This window comes from Chaetura pelagica, unplaced genomic scaffold (assembly GCF_000747805.2).
Source record: "Chaetura pelagica isolate M959 unplaced genomic scaffold, ChaPel_1.0 scaffold356, whole genome shotgun sequence".
Lineage (NCBI taxonomy): Eukaryota > Metazoa > Chordata > Aves > Apodiformes > Apodidae > Chaetura > Chaetura pelagica.
Window position 1 is genome coordinate 3,318,983 of NW_009953964.1, and position 23,933 is coordinate 3,342,915.

General features: G+C 36.1%; 1 protein-coding gene across 1 annotated transcript in view; it reads right to left on the reverse strand.

Moving 5' to 3' along the window:
* Nucleotides 1-23,933, reverse strand: part of GABRG2 (gamma-aminobutyric acid (GABA) A receptor, gamma 2) — a 60,700-nt gene that overhangs the window by 22,648 nt on the left and 14,119 nt on the right. Inside the window, exons 2-6 of the mRNA XM_010001947.1 lie at nt 15,067-15,215; nt 13,734-13,801; nt 12,543-12,763; nt 10,224-10,306; nt 9,384-9,521 (exon numbers count right to left, since the gene is read on the reverse strand). Coding sequence (XP_010000249.1) covers nt 9,384-9,521; nt 10,224-10,306; nt 12,543-12,763; nt 13,734-13,801; nt 15,067-15,215 — 659 coding nt within the window. The remainder of the gene's footprint in view (nt 1-9,383; nt 9,522-10,223; nt 10,307-12,542; nt 12,764-13,733; nt 13,802-15,066; nt 15,216-23,933) is intronic.

Below are 23,933 nucleotides of genomic sequence, written 5' to 3' on the forward strand. Positions count from 1 at the left end.
ATATGGAAGTGGGGGTGGGGGGGGGTGGGGGGGGCAGGACAGCCTCATCAGCACAGCCTTATGTCAGCATTATGTTTAGGGCGTATGGTTAATTGTAAAGCTACCTAATGAAGAAGAGGTGGGCACCAAAGCTGGCAAAGGCAGCAGGGGGACGTCTACTTTTAAATGGACTTGTTTGAGAATGTAGCCTGAGCTGTGGTAACCATTGTAAGTATAACGTGATTCATCCTCCTGCACAGAACAGGCACTAATGCATCTTATGACAGGTCAGCTGGTTTATCCTAGATCAACTGGCTCGACATCAACATTCTTAGTCATTCCAAACCCTGAAATCAGGTTTCCATGACCGCTAGGACGCTGTTCTAACCCAAATTGCCATACCCTCTGTGGGATGATACTGTGGTACCTTTCCTCTCCAGGGTAATGGTAGGGTTTGCTCTTGGCACATAAAATGAACCAGTTCATGAATTCAGAGAATTGCTGTGTTTCCATGTTCAGGGGGTTGATCTTAAATTTTTTTCTACTTTGACATCCAGAGCCACAGTGGGCTTTTAATATTTGCACTATTTGCTAATAATAATAAATTAATTGCTTTTGTTGTATAGTGTGGCTCTCAGAACTGAAGGATGTAGTGGTTTGCTATACTTGTACTTGGCAGTCTACTTATTTTCTGCTGCAGTATTTCTAGATCTGAGTGTATTTTCTTCACGTTCGATGGTAGTCTAGCTTTTCTTCAGGATGACAAGAGAGTTATTAGAGAACTCTTATTTCATAGCTCAAATCATTACCACTACAGCAAGTAGAGCCAGAGTGAAAGGTTGCTGTCCTGAATTGCCCTGGTTCCTGCTATTGTACAACCAAAGTTAAGATATGCAGTTTCAAGATGTTGCTCTTTCGCTTTATGATTTTGCAACTGGAGCAATCAAATAGCTGTTCCGGACCACTAGTTTGCTACAGTGATATAAGAAATGAAATTCTGGTGGAATACAGGGGTGGTTGGAAATATTCAGACTTTTTTTGTTTTTAAAGAAATGTTGCTGGATAGCAGAAATCACTACCAGTTCTTTCTTGACTATGTTTTTTTAATTTTTCATAATTGAGAAGAGATGTTAAGCAAGGCCAAACAGTTATTGCTGTCTGTAATTTGAATGGACAGGGTGTGAACTCATTTTAGGTTTTCTGTAGGGGGAGAAGTGAGGAGAGTTTTTTTGGTTGTTTTTTTTTTTAACCTATACATACACTGAACAGAAGCAACCATGTGTGACTGATTCTTGCCTAAACAATATGACTCTTCAAACTCATATTTGCAAGATAAAAATAGAAGAAACTGCACTGAAATCAACAAGAATATGACATTTGAAATAGCAAATTTTTAGATGGTGTTCTCTATATATATGAGAAAGAACAAATAACAAATTTGCTGACTACTTTCATAATTATTTCTAGCCACTACCACTAAGACATACAAAGGGTGTTTTGGTACTTGATGCATTAAATCTTTAAAAAATATTTTTAAATTCTCTTATGTAGGGCATGATACAAGAAAGTATTATTACATAAATTTTATCCTGCAGCTCTTTAGCCTTAATTATGCAGACTTCTTGAGAATAGCAAAGAACTCACTTAATAGACTGTATCACTTTTTGAGATAAGTGGCATATTTATAGCTTCTATAATGCACATCAAAATGAAGACAATTATGCCTTGTTTAAGAAGACAACATTAAGACAGCCTGTTTACAATTCAAATTTTGGTTTAACAGTAAGAATGAGGGAGTTAATGTTTCTGAAATGTAAAATTATTATGACAAATATTTGAATGTTACTACCGTGCTTAGCATTATGCTACTATATTCATCTGTGATAATGTGCTGTCAACATTATAGGATGGTTTTATGGAACTGTAGATAATGTGTATCTAAAAATATAAGTAGGACATTTTGTAATCACAAGGTACTGCAGAGTTTTAGAAATTTGTACATACTGTATGTATTTTCATTTAACACCCTAGTCTATTTTCTTTTTCTTTCTATACTTGGTACAAAAAATTGAAAAAAAAGCTCACTGGGAAGGTCTGATCAAACTTAGTGGTGTTAGATTATTTTTATTTGCTTTTTACATGGGATATTTGGCTGGATTTGAGTATTCTTAGCTCCCCTCAACGCCGCCTGACTCAGACACTGCTGTTACGCAGACTTGTATGTCTTAACTTCCACTCAGCTTTTCAATTGTGTCTACTCAAATGCAGTGACAATATCCCCCAACAAAACAGCGTATCAGATAAGTAGGTTACTAAAGATGCTGTGTAATAACATGAGCTTGAGAAGCTAGAAATTGCACTTGCAAACTGAAGGGATTTAACTGTGTAAGAGCAGCCGCAAAGATCTGTTTGTTTATTATTTAGGACATATAGGTAACCCAGGCCAATCCAAACCTATTTCAAGTGAATTATCTCTATCTATGAACATAATGAACATAAAGCTGTCATCACCTTCAAATATCTTCAAAAAATGTGTTTTTCTCCACTGAAAAGAGCAGGAAGATAAAGAGTAAGGTAAGACAAAGGGAGAAAAAGGTGAAAGAAATTATCTCAAAATCATTGTACTACAGATGTTTCTTGAACACAAGAGAAGCCTAGAAGTGAAACATCAGTGAGGAAACAGACCATCAGTGTTATGCTGATCAGTTTACAGGTTACAGTGATTACCTTGTGACTGTGCAGCTGAAAGGCTGTAATGCTCAGGAACCCTCCAATTTATCACAGGATTGCTTGCAGTTTATTTAAACAGCACAATCAAATAAATTGTGTAAATAAATAATTCAAATATATTTATTCACTAAGAAGAAAAATCTCCTAAAAATACTTGAATTCAGAGTTATTTTAATGCTAAAATAGTTGTGAATATACATTATTCTTTAACTACTCAGCTGTGTGTCTAATCCTTTTGAACTTAAGTTTTCTCATCACAATTCATTATAATTAGGTCTAGCTGCAGTTGCAAACAGTGGAATTACAATTTTCTCTTGTCATATTGCAACAGTTTCTGTGAAAGTCAAGCAGTGGATGAGGTGTGATGACTCCATTATCAAGCAGGAATTTAAAAAGGGAGTTGGGAGGTTTGCATCTCAGAGAGTCACGAGTAATTATAAAAATATATTTATAAAATATACTTATAAAAATATATTCACAGGGGCATTAGAGTCATCACAACATTTTTTCTCAGTTATTTATGGGAAAGACTTGAAGATATGTACTCACTCTGTTAATTTGCTGATCTTATAATAAAAACTAAAAATATTAAAAATTGTTTTTAGTTTTAAATATTTAAAATAGCCTAAAAGATCTAGTTATTTTATTGTTACTAAGTGAACAAATGTTGTTTCTTAAAGCCACTGTCTGGTCGTTTCCACAAAACTATATTTATTACAAAAACATCTGTGCTTTTGCAATTACCCTACATTAGGTTCAGTGGAAATGCTTTAAGATTCCACATTATCCCTTATTCTCTGGTTACTTCTATATTAATCCCTTTATCCTTAATTGACCTTTCAAAGCTCATTTTAAATTGTAGCAAGCTGTGCTTACAAATATGGCAAATTTTCAGAAAGAGAAACTCAGAAAAACAAACTTGACCTTTAAGAGTCTTTGTTCAATTGGGAAGTCATACTGGGGGCTGAAGGAGGTTGCAGGCCCCAACAACTTTTCTTCAAGGAGAGTCATGATTTCACTTTGCTGGGGTAAAAAAGGGCTGAACTTCTGTCACTGTGATTTTAATAATGTCTTTAATCCCTCTCAAAAGGTAAAAAATAATAATCAAAGAGCCTTTGAACTCTTTTTATGATTACTTAGAATCAGGTGAGCTTGAATGGAGATCCTATGCTTATAAATACCTAAAGGGTGGGTGTCGAGAGGATGGGGCCAGACTCTTGCCACACAATTATGAAACCTGAAGGAGAAAATGTGGAGTATACAACAGGTATGGGAGGGAGGGAATTATGCTGCATCTTTCTTTTTGGAAACATGATCCTGAAATGTAAACTAATTATTTTCAATGAACAAACTTTTCAAAAGTTATAACTTTAGCAAATGTTCATTAATGACTATGGTTTGATGGATGACTGAACAGAGAAGAGTATCTAGATTATTTGAAAAAACTTTAGTATTCATTATTCTTAAAAAAAAAAAAAAGGAAAAAAGTGAGTTTTTTCTGAAATGTAAAATTATTATGACAAATATTTGAATGTTACTACTATGGTTAGCATTATGCTACTATATTCCTCTGTGATAATGTGCTGTCAACATTATAGGATGGTTTTATGGAACTGATAAACCCAAAGACTGGGTTTATCACCTGACAGCAATACCAGACTATTCTAAATTCCCACCATGACAAAAATTGTCTACAGACTCGCAGAATTGGATGTAACCTTTCAGAATGGTGATATGTAAAAGTTAAATAACTCAACTCCTCCTCTATTTTCTTTCAAATAATGATATTTTGGGTACAGTAATGTTAAACAGTTCTTCATGTGAGTTAAAATAAGGGAGAGTTTAAATGAAAAAGAAAAAAAGAATAATTTATAAGGAAAAATACTGCCTGGTGCTCTCTTTCTGAACAACAATCTTTATATTAGCAGTGAAATCTTAAGGTATAGCTATTAAGATATTTTAGGGTTATCTTAAGGATATTAGAGCTGAGGATTTTCTTGGAAGCAGGAAACATAACAGCAAGCCTTGCAGTCCATTGTGCCTGCCTACTGCTTCAAATGTTTCACTGTCCTACCAAGACAGTATTCTTTAGGTAATTATTTAGTATAGCTTTTTAAAAAACAAGGATATTGAGACAAATACCTTCCTAAACCATAAAGATACACAAAACTATTTAGTAATAGGGTAGGTTTTCTGACTTAAAGCTGATACCATCATTTGGTCCTCTGCAAAGTGGATTATTAATCAACCCATACAAGAGCCTAGAGCTGTTTATGGGGCTGCCAGGGATTTCTAGGCACAGTGGCAATCCACCTGTGGCCATTTTTTAATGTCAGGCCTATTTCCCAACACCTGTCATATCATATTTTGACTTAATAAAGATGCATCGGGAGAAGACTCCTGGGTTTTTTTTATGAAACCTCTGGGGACTACATGCCTGCCAACAGTTCAATTCATTATGATACAGCATTAAAATAAAGTATAAATGTCTGCAGATACACTGTTGCAAAATAAAAGCCCACACCGCTTTTTCCTGATAAAACAGAAACAGACCCAGATCTGTTTTTGTGAGAGATACATTGCAAGAGAAATATTTAATTACCAATTTTACACTGTGTATCAATTACAAGCAATACAGTGTTTCTGCTGCACAACTCTGATTTGCTCTGTAAAACACAGAACAGGAAGAAAATGAAAAGGAACTTGCAAATATTGAGCTCCCCAGTCTTGTGGGTCCTGTGCAGCTTGTTGATTTGCTGTTCATTGATTAATTTTACAACAGCTTTCTAACAAATTAAAAATTCAGGACTGGCTCTGTGAATAAGCAATAGACAATATCTGGCCTGAAAAAGGAACTACCCAGTCACAGAAATTAACTGGGAACACCCAAAGCTTCATCTGTCCTGCATAACTACATGTTTACAAACTAGTTTGCACAGTCAAAAGCACTGAAATAATAAGTAAAAATGCTGTTTGTTTATAAAATTCACAGAAACCTACAGATGCAAAGAATTCCAAGATATAAACTAGCCCTTTCCTCTTCATTTGAGTAATGATTTCCTCAAACCTCTCTTTTCAAGGTTTCTATAATCTCCCAAACTTTTTTTTTTTTGTTTTACTTAATCCCCATTTTTTTTTCCAGACTAGTTCCATAATACCAAATATTTCCATAGCTCATATTTCCCAAACCCTTTACTTATTACACTCTCTTGCAACCCTCTGTCTTAAGTTGTTGCACCTAAAAGTGAACTTGCACTTTAGTGGTACAGAATGCAGCAACCATTTGACATCAGATTTTCAGAGAACAGTGAATATTTCTCCCAAGTTTATGCATCACACTCTGAGTAATGCATTCCAGAAAAGGTGTTTTTTCTCTGTCCTTGTGTGTTTGTGGACTACTACAGGCCCCAGAGATTTTTACACACCTACTGATCTTTTTACTTTTGTGCATTTGATTATTTCATAGAATCATTGAATGGTTTGGGTTGGAAGGCACCTTAAAGGTCATCTAGTTCCAACCCTCCTGCATGGGCAGGGACACCTCCTGCTAGATCAGGTTGCTCAAGGCCCCATCCAACCTGGTCTTGAAGACCTCCAGGGATGGGGCATCCACAACCTCCCCGGCAACCTGTTCCAGCATCTCATCACCCTCACAGGGAAGAACTTTTTCCTAATGTCCAACCTGAATCTCCCCTCTTTAAGCTTCAAACTATTGCCCCTTATCCCCTCACTCTACACCTGTGTAAAAAGCCCTACCCCAAGCAATTACAGCCTTCAAGGACTAGAATGTGTTAGCCACTGTGAGGCATGAAGCTGGAAAAAGGAGTTTGTTTTGAAGTGGAGTAAAAATATGGACAGTTTACTGCAAGTTTGAATGCCTTAGCACTAGTCCCAGACTCCTTCTGTTCTGTAACTCTTCAGTCGCATATTCTCTGATTCACCTTTCTTGTGTTCAGGTTTCTCTGGTTTTTGTTGTCATCTAAAGTTTTGAGGAAGAGTTCTTTGAAGTATACTGTAGTCCTCTTTCCACCAGCTCATCAGTTCTTCTATTGACTCCTCCACTTACCTCACCTAGTATCCCCACCACATCATTGTCAGTGATCCTGTCATTAGTTTGTACCTAAATTCTATGATACACAGTAGTGCAAGAATTGCATAAATCCTCAAGACTTATTTTGGTTATATGGACATTCAGACATTTGACTGGTGTGCTCAGGCTGCACAGAGGTTGGTAATAATCTTGGAATATTTCTCTTTTCTTTTGGGGAAACTCTATTGAAAATTTGTGCATGTAAGAGAATAATTATAGGTAGTTTATGGGTCTGGCTGAGGAATATTGACCTTAATGTAATTCCCAGCATGCTAATAAGGCACTTAGGTAAGCAATGAACACTATTTAGGCTCGGCCAGCTTTAACAAAATATTTATAGCAGACTAAATTAGTGACAATTTGTATTTAGTTGTTGGGATTTTTCCCAGTTTCTAATTATTTAGGTAATAAATCTCAATCAACATAAAATCTAATTTTCTCACATCTGTGCCCATTAAAAACAATAGAAGCAAGAAAAAAAACCAAAAACGTAAGATAGCTGCAGCAGAAAAAATAAATACACAGAATGTTTTTCCAACTTTTTGTATTGAGCAGCCTGAGTAGCTTTCATGAGTATTTCTTCCTAGGCATTTAGTCATCACTAGAGTGACTCTCTACTGCTTTAAAGTGCATTCTAGCTGCTAATTACTTTCTTTTTTTTTTTTTTTTTTTTTAAAAAAAAGGAAATTAAATGTTCTGGTGTGTGTCATGATACTAAAAACTACTGGTGCAACATTATGATAGTACTCCAGGTGAGCAGTATAAGCTTGAATGGCTGTCCCCTGAAAAAAGGCTTTCTTTGCATGGAAAAGTATCTTTGTGCTTTCTACATTTTACTGTTTGTTTCCCAGTATGCACTTTCTTCACTTTAGCAGAACATTAGAGAGTGCTTTTGATTTACTAGTGCAAGATGTGCTGGATCAGTGGATCTGAAGCTGGTAGCATGTTAAGATTTTATTACTTTCTATGTCTGGCCAAATGAAAGTTTACTACATAATGACAGGAAAGGAAGGGAAAGGAAGGGAAAGGAAAGGAAAGGAAAGGAAAGGAAAGGAAAGGAAAGGAAAGGAAAGGAAAGGAAAGGAAAGGAAAGGAAAGGAAAGGAAAGGAAAGGAAAGGAAAAAATAAAAGAAATGCAAATTAAGGCTGAAATAAAGTTAGATTTTAACCTGGGTAGGATGATACCTTGGATCACACTTGGGTACTCTGCTGTATTTTGTGCCTGCTGTTGCAGAGGCAGTCTGACACGAGATGTATTGCTGTTTATATTTTTGCTTTGAGAGCAACTGTGCTATGTCATGTGTAATAGTGGTTATTAGCAGCTATGGCTCACACACATGTTGCTCCCTTGTCCTCTTTTGTACCTTTATTTTTATTTTCCTGGGAAAATGGAAAAGGTCAAATGCTTTCTTGAATAGATGACTAAATATCTTCCTTAGCTAAAATGGTAGAAGATGCCATAAGGCAAATGTAGCTACAGCTGGAAGGCTTCATTCCATTTTTGCCCTGCTCATAAGACTAAACATGTCATTGGTGCTTAATGTCCAGTGATTCAGCAGTTGGAAGTGGAATTAATTCTCAACCTTTTTGCTTGCACTCCAATGTAATGCACAGCAGGCTCCTCTCTGCTCCAACATATCTCAGTCTCCTTTTGAACGCAACAGCAATGCTGACCTTTTAGAAATAAAATGGTTGGGGATGTTTCTGAATTAACACAGATGTCTGAATTTAAATCAATATATTCATCAGAACAATAAATTAAGGTAAATATCAAAAGCAATCTGAAAGGAAAAACTGCTTTCATGTAACTGTTCTTTTTCAAAGTAAGAAATCAAAGACAAGGGATTTATTGGAGGTATAAGAATATTAATATGCAATTACTCTTTACATCCTTTGTCATATTCACTGATTTTCTTTCCACTGAGAAATAAACCAATATCTATATCTAGAATAATGTATTTTCCTGCTTAGTTAGTAGGGTTAAAATTGCAATTTTTATTGAATTCTGAGTACTTGCTCATTTATCATTTTGAGTTCCATTACTCGTTTCCAAGGAGATAGAAATATGCAGGAAAATCATCTGAGACTGATTTGTAAGGCTGCTTTCTTTAATGAGACTTGAATGTGCCCTATTTTAAGGAATAAAACAAACTTGGAGCTACTGTAGTAAAAGAGGTTGGGATTTTTAACTTCATTTCTGTGCAGGCCTACTTTCTGCTTATGGAAGTTGGAAGAGGATTGTAAAATATTCAAATCAGTATCAGATTATCATTTGGTGGCTCAGCTGTGCTTTTTTTAACACTGCAGCAGGATAGGAAGTTCCCCCACCCACCCATCCCTTGTGGTAGTAGCTTTCTCCTTACAATTCTAGTTATTTCTTGAAAGACAAGAATGGCCAGTAGACAAAAAAAAAATTGTCTTTCTCAGATTTCTTTTTCAGAAATACTAAAGCACAGATGGGTCTGTAGGTATTTACAAGTCTGTAAGTGTTCAGTGAAGTACCAATGCTAAGTCTCAAACACAGTTTTATTTCTTTTTTTCTTTCTGTTAATAAAGTCTTAAATGAATCTGGAGGTTGTCTTACCTGAAGTAGTCTTCACCACCTCGGTTGTATTTCTCAGTCCTGTAAAGGAGAACTGGTAAAGCCTCCAGGACCTGGTGTCCCCCACCTCCACTGAGCTGCGCTTCCATTGGTAAATGATTTCTTCTCTTGGGTAGCCATCTTATTGCAATGGAAAATACAGAATGCTTTGTTTCATAGTAATTGCTAGAGTTTCAGCGTACTTTGGGGAGTAAAAATGCTACTTTTTAGTTCTGGAAAAAGAACTGTAGAAGCATATTGCAAGTAAATTATAGATATGTTTTTCTCAAGTTACTTAGTAGTGGCTTTTACTTAATTCCACATTTTATTTATTTACTATGAATAAAAATAACACTGGAGGTAATTTCTTTTTTTAAATGACTTTTTTGTGGACCCAATAGGATGCAATTTTGCCCATCCTTCAGTTATAGCCAAAATTCTGCAGTTGGTCCACAAATTTGCACTGTGACCTGACTGCAAAATATCAAACTCTTTACTCCAACTATTGCGATAGTAAAACACCCATGCATACACAGAAAGTATCAGTCCATGTGGACTTTCATCATTAGAGTCTTTCATTGTTAAAGATTTCTGCTGTTATGCTAAGATATAAGCCCAAATTAATCACATGGGTGCCGGAAACTATCATTTTTTCTGTAGCATTCCCCAATTACATTTGTGAACATATGTCATTCCTGTACTTGAAAACAAGATCAAAATAAAACTGAAGACCATTGAACTATGTCTAGTAAAGAACATAACTCTTGCTGACTCTAGGTATGTAAATATAAATTTATAATAAGTGTAGCTCAGGAAAGGGATATTTCTAAGCACGTTACTTACAGCTCGAAAATTCCAGAGGACAGGAATGAACATCCATTGGGAAGTTGTGTAACTGTAGCTGACACTCAGCATCAATTGTCAGTCTGAGGAGGAAGAGACCAGGATACACAAAACATACTTGAGAAGTTTGTCCTGAAAACTACGTAATGGCAAACAAAATTGAATTCTTACTAATATGGAACCTGACAATGAGCTATGCAAATAGCACTTTAGTGTATATATATAGGTAAAGCAAAAGCAAACTCTTGATATGTATGTATTAATTTGGATTTTCCAAGCGTAGGAAGCATCATGGTTACTGGTAGGCAGTATTGTTTTTTTTGTTACAAAGACCCTGATCAGCTACTTTCTGGCCCGTGGAATATAATCTGTATGAAAGTTCTGTTCCTGTGCATCTGAAATGACAGCATTGCTCATGACTGGCAAATCCATAAGTAGAGATACAGGTCATCTCATGAGCAGTGACAAATCTCTCTGTCACAACATGCCATAATGCTCTAGAGAAATGTATTTTAAGTGACAAAAACTGTATTTCAGAAATGATGGATGGGAGTCCAAATTTAGTCATCTCCATCCGACAGCCATCTAGAGTACTTTCATAGCTAGTGGAAAGGTGCTCTGAGGATATACTTAATTTCATTCCAAAATAAAACACTTAAACTAAATCAGAAGAATGTACCAAATGGTGTTTCTGTCCTCAGAATAACAGGAGAGTCTCCACGACAACTCAGGCTATAGATCAGGTAGAGACAGGTACATTTAGAAGTCCAAAATTAGATGAGATGTGTCCTCTGTGGCGCCTGCTAAAAAGTAACATTTTTTATTTGGTCCCTTAGTTGTTGCTAGTGTGTACATGGCCCCAGCCCTGCAATGAGCTGCATCATACTTGGACTTTGGAATGGAGGAAGTAGGTGGTGTGAGAGTGGGGAAAAAGGAGGAGAAAATGAAAGAGCAGAGTGATGTTTATTTGTTCCCTAAGTCTCTATAAAAAACATAGGTTTCTGGTCTTTGCTGGTTCCTGGGTATCCAAATGAGTAACCCTGTGAGCTGGGTTTGTCTCTGTGCTCCTGCATGTAGGTTTGGTGTGCAAATGACTCCTTGAGTCTCATTCTGTGGGATGCAAAGGGATGCTGTGACTATGGGCCACCAAATATAAGAGAAAACTTTTCTACATTACGTATTCAGAAACAAATGTAATTTGAAGAGAAAGGTGATCAAATCCGAAGAGGCAGTAGTGTAGCTAAGTGTAAATTTAACATTTCAAAAGTGGATCTAGGATCTTTGTTATCAGACTGACTTTGATTTGCACTGGATTTCAATTCTGATTATTCTCTTCTCTCTTCTGACAATGTAATGTGCAATAAATATAAAATAATTATGAAATAAAACTCCTGTTTGTAATTCAGACAGTTGCAACATTAAAAGGTTATCTTCACCAAAGCTTGAGATCTGTTCAGTAAAATTATAATGAATGTATGTCTTTAAATAACTTAATTTTCGCACCCACAAACAAAAGTAGACAAAAACACTAAAAAAATGCAGTCTAATGCTCATATGGTCTAACATCTTTGGCTCTGTACCCTAATTATAATTTATAAATTCTCTGGAACAAATGCTATCTTTACATCTTGCATAGAACCAAATATATCCCATGCAAAAAAAAACGTGAAAAAAACACACTTAGGATTTTCACATTTAGGAAGTATCTCACGGTCTTTGGGAATATGATGTTTGAATTGCTACATAGGGCATGTACTGCACTTAAATGTAGGCATACTCATAACTTAGCTATTGAGAAGAGTTTTTAAAGGTAATCTGTCTCAAAAGAAAAGCTATACATGTGACTGAGAAATCTGGAGATAAGCATATCATATTCATGAACATTCTGTACTCTTTGTATTAAACCTTTAATCACCAATGCTGAAGTGATAATCCTTGCTTTCATAAGATATTAGAGGAATGAAATTACTTTGCAGGGTGGAGCTTCATCTAGCTAAATTGTAATCAATTCAGAATAAGGGGGCTTTGATGTATGTAGTATTTTATACCATCTACTTCATTCAAATTCACTAGTTTAACAAAAAAAATAAAAAGGCAATATGGACCAAACCAATGGGAAACAAAACACACACAAAAATGAAGATTAATTACTGTAACAACCCTTATATTCATTTTCCTATAGGAAGATGGTTATTGTGGAGAGAGACAGTATAACCTGCCAAAAGAAATAAAACTCTTTATTGTGCCAACAAAAAAATAAATCACATGCAACTAAAATAATATAAAGATTTCCCTGGAAATAAAGTCAGGTATAAATACCTTAATGTGTACAACACTCTTCCATCATTCCAGATCCTGAGCATCCTATTAGGAGTTGTTATCCAGTGAGCATCAGCTTTCTTGGAATTTCGGAAGAATGTATCTGGTATCCAGATCTTCCCAACCATGTTGCTGTTTAATCTGAGCACTTTTATAGTGCTGTTGAACTTCAGACGTCTGTCATACCACGTTTGGGCGAAAAATATATCAATTGTATATTCCTGTTGTGTTAACCAGAAATACTGATGAAAACACAGCACTCAGAATTTCCTGATATGCTTTCCTTAATTTCATATGAAAAAAAAAGTGAACTACGGAAGATGATACTAGAACTGATAAAAGCAATTTTTTAGCAAATTTTTGTTTTGCTAATGATTGTTGTTTAAAACCAATTAATTGTGTTATTTTCCCTCTGACCAGTGAAGCTAAGATGCAGTTAAGTGGTCTATGCACCTTCTTAATCCTGTGTCTCCACACCTCAACTGAGAGCCGATCAGGTCAGAGGACAATTACTTATCCCATTAAATTTAGGACAGGAAAAATGTGAGCTGACTTAGCTGCCTTAATTGCCTGCATCTGCAGTTAATATGAGAAGTGATGAAGTCTCACTTTTCCTGTCACCATTGGGCAGCCAAAAGCTGCAAAGGGAATTCTAGAATGGGGATAAGCAATCTGATTTTTCTTTCTACACATAAAAACTACAAGAATGCAGTAGACATTGTACTCAGGCTAGACTACTTCTCCTCACTTCTATAAAGATTTAATTATTTTTTTTCTGTAGGACCTTTGGAAAAAGGAGAGGAGAGGGGATCTAGTTTGTTTGTTTTTCTTTGTATCTCTGGGTGGCAATATCACTGGTGAACAGTTTTCCTTGTTTTGTAGCGATATGGAAGCTCAATTTTAGAGGATTTAAACTGTCACACAGGACTTGAAAGTAGTGCAAGTAAAAGTGTGAGGATATCTTAAAAATGTTATTCTTTTTTTTTTTTTTTTTCAATATATAGCTCAGTTTCCCTGTCTTGGAGAGATTCATAGCTCATATAGTCCTCACGTTCTTCATAATAATGAGATTTTTAAAATAATATAGTCATAGCACAACATTGAAATTAAGGGAAGCTATGGAATGTCAAAAATGATGGAGGCTTTGTAACAATGTGAACATTATAGGAAAACTGGCAATAATTTACCTACCATATTGATAGCATTCACAGGCCCAATGCTATTTACGTACATATCAGTGTGAATTACTGTTGGTTTAACTGAAAGAGAAACAATAAGGATCAGTAACATGAGTGAAGGTCAAAATCAACTACACTTAAGTCAAAGAGAAGAAAAAGATTGTTATAGTACCTCTCCTGTATGTCTATAGTTGTCTCAAATTGAACTGTGCATATACAATAAGTGGAAAATTGCAGCTATGTCTCCAGTTTGAACTTAGTTGGATAAACTTTGAGACAAATATTAATATTTTTTTTCTATCAGAAGAAATTCACTTAAGCTAAGAGAACAAATATTGAAACCAGTGCTATTACCTTAGAATGAGTCATACCTGAGGGAGTGTCAGGTCACAGTAGCACTTATGACAAAACACTATCAACAAAAGCAAACTGCTACTTCTTATGATGCCTTGCATCACTCATTTGACATTATCATGCCAAATGCAACACCACTGCTGTTGCCTACAGAGATTGCTGTAGGTAAGTAACAATTTCATGAACCTAAAGCAAAAATAATACTCAAGGCTCTAAAACAGGAATGGAAAACAGTTGTTAGGTTATTTTCATATATATATTGTAGCTCTATTATTCTTATACACATTGTCTGACACATGATTGGTTTTTTCCCAGATGCTTTTATAAATGCTTAATTCCTTTCTGTTTTCTAAAGTCTTGGATTGGGAGAATAAGATACATTCCTTTTCTAATTTACACTATATACATACATTGAAGGTTAAATACTCATGTTATCCCTCACTGTGAAAAATTTCTCAGTTTATAAGCCTCTATAAACTTCTTAGAAACAGCTTCCTTCATTAACCTTGCTGCTCTCTGCTTTCTTCTGCCTGCCTCATCCACGTATTTTCTTTGCATTTTTCTATAATCTTATTATTGCTGTATCCTCTTCTGCAGTGGTGTCATCTGCCTGTTCTGTGCCAACTGATTTGCAGCAACTCAGGGAGATTTATCTCTTCAAGCTCCCTCAGTAATCAGTGGAGAGGAAGATTCATACAAAAGGTGATTCTATCAAAAAAAAGACTTCTACAGTGAGTCCAGGCTTGGGTCTATATACTTAAATTGTCTGTTGGGGAAATCTAGGGGGGCAGCCTTGCTTGACTGCAGGGATCTTTTGTGAACTTATTCTTCTGTGCCCCACTCCCCAGACACTTCTTGTCCTGCTGCACAAGCGAGGGCCCAAGCCATCAGTCAATGCAGAGGATTCTACTTCCTGTGTAGCATAATGTGGTCTGGAAATTCGTTCTCTTCACCACTTAATCAAAAGTGGTTTAATAAGAAAGCAAACATACCTCCTATGTCAGGTCTCAACTTGTTGTCATATCCTTCCAGCAAGCCATTTAAAATAAGAGTGACATCACTCTCATGGACTTTGGGAGTCAAAACCCAAGTCTTATTTGAAGTGTAATCTTCATAATCATCATCTCCCTTTTGGGTGGAACTGTTAAAGAAATAAAAAATGAAGACATGGAAAGCCTTGAAAAAATATTAATTTGTAGACAACATCTTTGGAGAAAATATACAATTCAGATTTTAACAGCTCTGTATGAAACATTGAAATATTGCCTGTTTTGCACAAGGAGACTCAGAGTAAAGATGTCACATAACAGTTGAGGTTTTAGTAGAATTGAGATCATATTCTGTCTGTTTGAAGGAACATCAGTGCTTATCACCTTTGGCATGCCTACTTTTTCTCTCACTGACTCAGGTAGGACCTGTTATGAAACGAGTCTAGTTGTCACTTATCTTACACAGCTCTCCACCAAAATATCACCTAGGATGTACACAGTGCTGTTTTCTTCCTTCTCTTTGAGAGAAGGATTTGATGCAGCACATTACTGATAAGGCAAATAATTCAATTAATTTAAACTAACTGTCGCACAGCTTTTCTCCACTCTGATGAATGTGAGGTTATTGTACATTTGGAAACTTCAGCACAAATTTTTTCCAATGGTTTTCATTTTCACTTTTGCTAACCAGAACCCAGAGAGAAGAAAAAGTCTGTCTACCAATTTTTTCAGCTACTGAGCAGTATGGTAGCAGATTAAGTATAATCCAACCTGCTTAGCACAGTAAAAAGGGCAAACTAGGAATTAGAAATGTTTACACTAGCCTTAATGGATGTTTTGTTTTCTTAACATCTGTGCTTCCAATTCTAGAAGAGAACACAGAAACTACTTTAGAATATGACCTCAGTGGGTATTTTCATTTCAGAATATCAGTGGTAATCAGCTGAATGGTGCTAGGCAACTCTAAGTTTTTTTGCATAATATGCCAGTGCCCTTCTTTCCTGACCTGCTTCTGTGGTAAAGTTTGAACACTGCTGGATGTGAAAAATCTTAATGATATTACAAATGGCTGAACCCAGTGGGTGAAGTTTGGATACAAATGGGTCAAAAGCAGTAAATTCAATTCTTTTCCTCTTTAAACCAGAATCTGTAGAGAAGTGGGAAACAGCACAGAGAAGTAGATTCTTATGGGGCTGGAACTCATTCTTGGCACAGAAGATTGAAAACAGACACAGCTGACCGTGGTCATGGGTGCACTAATGAAGGGATGACTAGTTTCAGACTCTCAGAAAGCCATTCTGTTAACACAGGTCTTCTCTCAACTGAGGTCTTGCCCACCAGTGCTGTCCTGTGCATCCTGCTTCTGTCTACCCAGAGGCCAGAGTGGATGGCCTGAAGGCTTTCCTGTGTTGAGCATTTGGGAGCTGTAAACCACAAATACAACTTAACTACAAAAGAGGTTTTAGCTGCTTTCTTCCCCATGGGCACACCCTAACAGGAGGGAGCTATCTATGCCTCTCTGTATTAGACTGCTTCCCAGGAGGTGCTGAAGGAGCAGTGATATTTGAAACAGCCTGAGACTTCAGGTAGGGGCTGCAGAAACTAGAAAAGCATAGTATGCATGAGAGAGCCAGGCTTGCACTGCACTGGATTGAGCTTGAAAGCTGCTAGTGAAGCAAGATTAGTTGATCTATGCCTTCATTACATGTGCTGAGTAGCACTGACTGCAGCCTCCATGGGACTACAGAACCCACCCTGCACCAGCAATATGCTTCTGCAAGCTTCAGCTTCCCAGATCAACAACAGGCAACCCGACCTCCTCCCTCTGGCTACATAGGGCTGAATCTGTAGTGTTTTACTGGCAATCAAAAGCAGAATTTTAATTGGCAATGTGCTACAGAGTATTCTGCTGGTACTGACAAACAGGCCAGGATAATTAAATTGATGGTGGAAATTTGTTTATTCAGCTGTCTGGAGTTCAAAGATCTAATTGTAATTCAAAGCAACTGAAGCAAGATGAGAAAGCTTCAAAAGTCAAACAGCTAGTTAGTAGAGTCTGATGTACTGCAAGATGAAAAAGTATGTTTGTCTAGGACTTGTCTCAAATCTAGAACAACCTCTAGAACACCAGGTGTCCACAGTCTCTAAAACTTCCATTTTTCTCTTAGTAATTACTTGTAGGAAAGAAATGGCTATTTGTTTGCTTATTTCAAGCCCTTTTGGTGCTCCAAATCTCAAAAAACAGCAAATGCTTTTAGTGTGAGAAGAAGGTGCTCAGCAAAGGTAACTTGGGAAATAAAGGCCACTGAATTCTAGCTTTTTTCTGAATCCCAACTGGATCATAAGTTAGCATGGGTACCCAATTATCTAAATGTCTGTCTGTGTAAATCTGCATGACGGCCAGAATAGTCAGAGATGCATCTCTGTCCAGATGAGCAGTGCTTTAGCTGTGCAATGCCATTAATACTAATGAGAGTTACAATGACAAAGCCCTTTTCATCTCCTTAAGACTTTCAGATCAGCCCTTCTGATAATATAACCTAAATTTTACAAGTGCCTTTAGTGTCCTGAACAAATTCAGTAAAGATGAGATTAAACCTGTATTGAAATCTGGTTTTATTTTTATAAATGCTGGATGTTTTCAGATTTAGTCACGTAGTATGCAATAGTTTGCAGACTACAGTATAGTTTTCTGAAAGCTAATGTTTCAGACACTGATATAAAATCTCACCATCATTTGAGATATTCCCACTTCTGACATTAATACCATATCAAGATGTGTGCAATACTGCTCTACAGAATCCAGTTTCCTTCTTTGGCAAAGAGACGGCTTAAGAGGGTCAGAACCCAAACTTAAAGCTTCAAGATGTAGAGCAATTTTAGTTAGAAGGTGCTTTTGGAGGTCATCTGGTCCACTCCATGCTCAGTTTGCCAGCTAAGCCTGCATGAGGTACCTGTGACTGGAATTACTTACACACACATATATATACATATACATATAAAACCACAAGTGTACCAAACATTCAGAGACTTTTTCAGACTCTTTGTATGTGTAAAATTACTTAAAATACACCTTCACAAAGAAGATACAAGGCAGAATTCACTAATAAGTATTTATTAATTTAGATCAGAAAGTGCTTTTAGACTACAATAATATTTGTGTGAGACAAAGTTGAATAAGTGTATTATTTTTTAAATAAAATGTACCAAGATCTGTGAACTGATCTCTTGTTCTACAATTACAAACCTAATTCTGCCAATGAAATTTTTACCAAGGTAGGGCCTAAAAAGAGTTTTAACTCATGTTTCTTTTCTTCCTCACTATAAAATACACATAGTAATCCTAATTAGGCATTAAATAAGTTGTTACTTGATTTATTACATTTTTCTAACTCTTTTGAGTGCGCTTTGGTGAGGTGCAACTTTAGCACAAATTGAGATTACACAAACTAAATGTTCAGGACTGGATTCTCCAGATCTTTGCTAATGCACATAATCTGTAAGTTTTTTGCAGTACCATCTGGGCAACATTTAATCATTTATGGAGTAAATGTATCTCTGGGCAGAGGTACCTGCTGCAGGTAGAACTGGGTTCACCAACCCGAGATAGATAACTAATGAAAAGATGTTCTGTTTCTTTGGCATAATCTCTTTCACAGACCCCCTTATTATTATTAAAGGCTTTATTTCTGTACCGCAAATATGTTGAAATAGTAGATTAGTTCAATCAGTCCCAGAGGATATATGTACTGAGAAATCACTGCTAAGTAAAATTTAACAAATAACTATATTAATGGTATCTAGCTGTCTGACATTATTTTTTTTTCAAGCCATTTGCCTTAAATTCTTTAGTTAAAAATTTAAAATAAGGGTTGGATTATTAATTTCAAAACTACTGTGGCTTATTTAATTACTAATATAAAGTCAGCATTATAACTTTATCTCTTCTGTTCCATGATATCCCTACATCAGAGACACTCTAATGTAAATTTCAGAAGAATCATACATAGCATTTCTTGCAAACACACTGCCATATGTTGGGAAAGGTACACTATGCAGTATTTTAAATCACAGACAGCAGCAATAATTTTTCAGTCTAAACTGAGGGACAGATTTGGCACATATTGTCTTATTTCATTAGTGAGCAATAACTCAGAAAGATTTTCCCTTTGAAAGAAGGTAAATATTTCCTAATCCACAGGAACATGATTTTCACAAATTGTTATGAGTAGTAGAAGAAAAATAAGATGTGCCTAAGTTTTAAATACTGTGGCTCAGTCATTTAACTTTTCTAAATATAGAACATTAATGTTATTTATTTTCAATTAATCCATTAAGAAACATCACAAAAGAGTCAGTTATTGCTGCTTAAATCTGCCTGCTATTGTGTTGCTGTATACGAGCAGCATCAGAGTAGCCACAAAGTGCCCAAGGAAAAAGAACTGTAGCAACACTGAACAGTCAACAAATAATGATTTTAACTCTAAAAACTTATATTTATTTGCCAAAAAAATCTGACCAATTTCATCTTTTATACCAAGTAGGCCATAGAAGACACAGAGCCTATAGCAAAGGTTTAATAAACTACTGACATCTACAATGAGCCTTCCACTTAAAGCTCCAATGTTTTCTACTTCTCAGTGAAGGACTGAAACAAGACTTGCTATTTTAACTAACAGCACTCTTTAACTTAATGAATAGTCAAGATAAATTCAGTTTTTGATGTGCCTAAAAAATTACCCTAATCTAGAGGTCATACATTATTCATTATGATAATACAGTCACAGTGAGGGAAGGACATATTCCAGGTTCCTAGTGTGGAGACAGAGATGCTGTATGCAGATGTGACATATGAGTATGTAGAGAACAGTATTTGCAGGAGATAACAGTGCCTGTGGAAATCTAACCGTATCTGTTTTCTCTCTTGTTAACTGCCAATCATATTTTAAGTAGAGCTATCTGAATTGAAGTTGAAAATGTTTTTACAAAACTGTATGCTGAATTTTCTCTCCCTGTTTCTGTTTCTATTCTGTCCATTTGTATTGAAATATTAAGGCTGTGCCCAGGACCATGCTCCTATCTTTACCATAAAATGATACATATTTTATTTTACTACTAAGTGTTCATCGTAATACCCAACCTTCACTTTTCTCAGGCTTGCAAATCATGTAATGTGAAGATTAATCTCATCAGGGACAGAAACCCAGAGTAATCACAGAATCACAGAATACTTTTTTTAAAGAGGGAAAGAACAGTCAATTATCAGAAGTTCCATGAAGGGAAATCAAGACTGTGTTGAGAGATCTGGGCTAAGCAATCACAGAGAAAGTGTCTTGTTTTCTTTTAGGATCATAGAATCATTTTGGTTGGAAAAGATGTTTAAGATCAAGTCCAGCAGTTAATCTATCACTACCAAATCCACTTCTTTGTTCCAGAAGATCCTGAAATAGTAGATTCACAGTGTTTCCAGAGAAATTTGTTTCAGATGTAGCTACTAGAATTACTAGCTGTATTTTGGCCACTTGGCTTAGGGATGTAGTTTCTACCTCTACTTAAAGGTTCAAGTTAGTTGTTTTTTTAGGCAGGTCACCTGTAGAAGATAGTTCATTTCCTAGGCTACTGTTACAACTATCATTTCATTGATTATTTAAAAACTTTTCATGAAGTGATCACTGCTTGCAATATATGCAAAGCTGAGTTTCTCTGTCATTCCTAAGTCACGGAGGTACTCAGGTGTACAATAAAAAAAAATTAAAATAATACCCTGATTCTCATAAACAAATTGGTACAGCTGAAATACTGCAGTTAAGTAGGGACTGAGCACAAAAGTCTCAAAATAGGTATTCAGGACCCAGAAGTCACTAGAATAGCACAGATGAGTACTCCCAGCAGATGACTTTTCAGTCATCTTCACAGTTCATGAAAGCCTTAGAGTGCCAGCAATCAACAGTCATTTCTGGGAACTATACCCACATTGAGATTTAAAGGTCAGCAAGACTCCTGTGAACATTTATACTGTTTTCCTCTGAATGAGATGGTACCTGGCAACGCACAACCTAAGTATCATGCTGTGGCTTTCACAGGCCTTATTCCAATCATTCAGCAGCTCACAGTATCCTCACTGGTACTTGTCAGCCATTTTCACTAGTGCAGTTGAATTCTTCACCCTCTTCACAGACTTGTAAAATATGGCTGTGATCTTTTTGTATTAGCCAGTATAAAATGGTCGGTCATAGCAGACTGGTTCATCTTACAGTCATTCTACCTCTTCCCTGAGATGTGCACTCACATTAGCTGCTGCACCTTGTTGCTGCACCTTTTGTAGATACAGTTGAGGCATCTGTTTTCCATATTAGCAGATCCAGCCAAACATGGCTACAGCAGATGCTTACACAGAAAGGTTGAAAATTAAAAACTTAATTTTGCTTAAGTTTTGTTTCCTTTCTGTAAATTTGAAAATCTGTCTTAAAAAAGATCTTTGGAGTGCATTTATTGAGAGTGCTACTAATAAAACTTCTGGTTTTACTGTGTTTTCTAGTTCACTGCACTGAAAAATTGTAGTGCAATTTTTGCATTGCACAACAGGTTGGATTCAGGTCTTAAGGGAGCATGAGGATTATTGACCCTTTCAAGATATGTCTAGTACCAACAAAATGCCCTCATGGCCAGTTATCACTAAAATGACCAGAAAGAGGGACAGTGTTAGCAATCCTGGCAAAGAACCAAAAGCTGAAACATAGCACCCAGTCTAGAATCAGTTTCTCCAGCAGAAAGTTGATTCTGCATATTGGTTAAATAAATGGATAAAAGATTTCTATCTTCAGATCTATCAGAACAGACCAGTGTAATTGAACAAAACTGAGTTATACCACAATATAAAAACTGTGGGCAGGGAGAGGAAGCATGCTACACCCAGAGAGGATAGCAAAATGGAGAGGGATGAGACAAACTTGAATAGCCAGTAAGGAACAAGAGAGATAATTATAGACACGAGCACACATCATTCTTTTTTAATAGCCTGAGCTTGAAGTGCAGCATTTATACTTATGAGAACTCTGGAGGAGTCTAAGATGTGATCAGATGATTCAGATAAGCCTCTATAACTTAAGATGATTATTTCAGGGTTATTTTTTTTAGCTGGAATTCTGTATTAATATGTTTTCTTACATTTTCTTGCTGGAGGTAATATAATCTACTCACGTATCTATTTTTAGTGTAGTTACGGCTACGGCTACTCATTTTAAAGGCAAGTGAAGGAAAACATTAGCTAGAAACAAACAGAAAATTGAGAATTAGGGTCAGGTATTCTTCTGCATCATAAGTTTAGCTTGAGCTGATCTACTTTGTTTGGAATTATCTCACTGAGTTCCTCTCCACTTCTCTCCCTTTGCATCCCCTTGTCTCCTCTTCCTTGATTTCTTTAAAAACCATGCATCTTTCTATCTGAAATCTAAGGTACTTGGAGCATGATTTTTACCTGTTGCTATTACTCAGCTCCTGCAGATTTCTGCTATAGCTGTGAAAACTCAAAGAGGAGAGTGAAGTTAATGGCCATTACTGAAATGTGATCTGGCTATTCTTTTTGGGTGTGAGCTCACTTCATGTTTTCTGGCTGTGTTTTATTGTATGTAATTGTCATCTGTTATTGTTAGACATAATTTCTCTTTCCCAATAACATACATTGCTTTTGGAAAACGTCCCTCTAAAATCTCACTATAAATTAACAAGAGGAACAAAAAGCTTAATTCTCTTCCCAGTGAGTAAGATTAGGAAAACATCAGTGCCCTCCAGCCATCTATTTAAGCAGCATTAGCTCAAACCCCAATCACATTTCTCAATTAGATTTGAAAAATGAAAGAATAAAGATTCTCAATCTGTAATACCCTGTGAGGTACTCATATTCATGGCTTTTCAGAATACTTGTACAACTTTTTTCTATATTTTGTCAGCATGGTAATTTCACTCAGAAGGACGTGACTTCTCAAATCAATCATTCATGATGTAGTCATCCTCACATCGCTATCTGTCAATATCTGTCAAACCAAACGTGAGGTGCTAGAAATGTCAGCAATTTTGCTTTTAAAGGAACCCTCCTGAGCTTTTTTTTTTTTTTTAGATTTAGAATACCTGTTTTTGTCTACAGATGTGAACTTGAATGTTAAAATTAAATGGAATATAAATCCTCACTAGAATTAAATCTATGAGGGAAAGTTTTCATTCTCGTCTTCTGTGTCTCAATACATAAGCAAAACACTGAAATGTGGTGTTCCCAGTGTTGGGCCAGGAGTCAAGAGCAATGAATACTTCCCTCCCTCATAGAGGATTAGTGTCCTTCTACTGGCTATGATAAACTAAGTTATATCATCTCCTCACATAAGCGTAAACTATTTTTACAAATTGAATAGGCACTGTGCCTTAGTGCTTTTGTTTGCTGAAGCCCTAGGTGTGATGGGAAACTCTCTCATCATGGAGGAAGAAACAAACATTAACCATGCCTTAGGAAATGACATTGCATTGCTGGGAATCACACTTCCCTTACACTTATCAGCAATGTTCTAGCCCATATCTTTGATAAACCAAGTGAGGCAGATAAATCCTGAATGATCAGGGACCCAATCAGAAATAACTTTAAAACCAGTATGGCTATATTAGAAAATTCTTGCTTCTTTCAGACAATGGAGTAATCATTACTGGAATGTTTATTAGATAGAAATGTATCTTGAAGAGCTGAATGAACAGAAAATAGTTGCTTGATACACGTCTTTAACTCATCATGAAGCTCACTCATTCACAAAATGAGTGTAAGCAAATGATGAAAGTTAAACAGGTTTTTGTTGTGTTTGTTGTTTGCTTCTTTGGGGCTTTTTGTT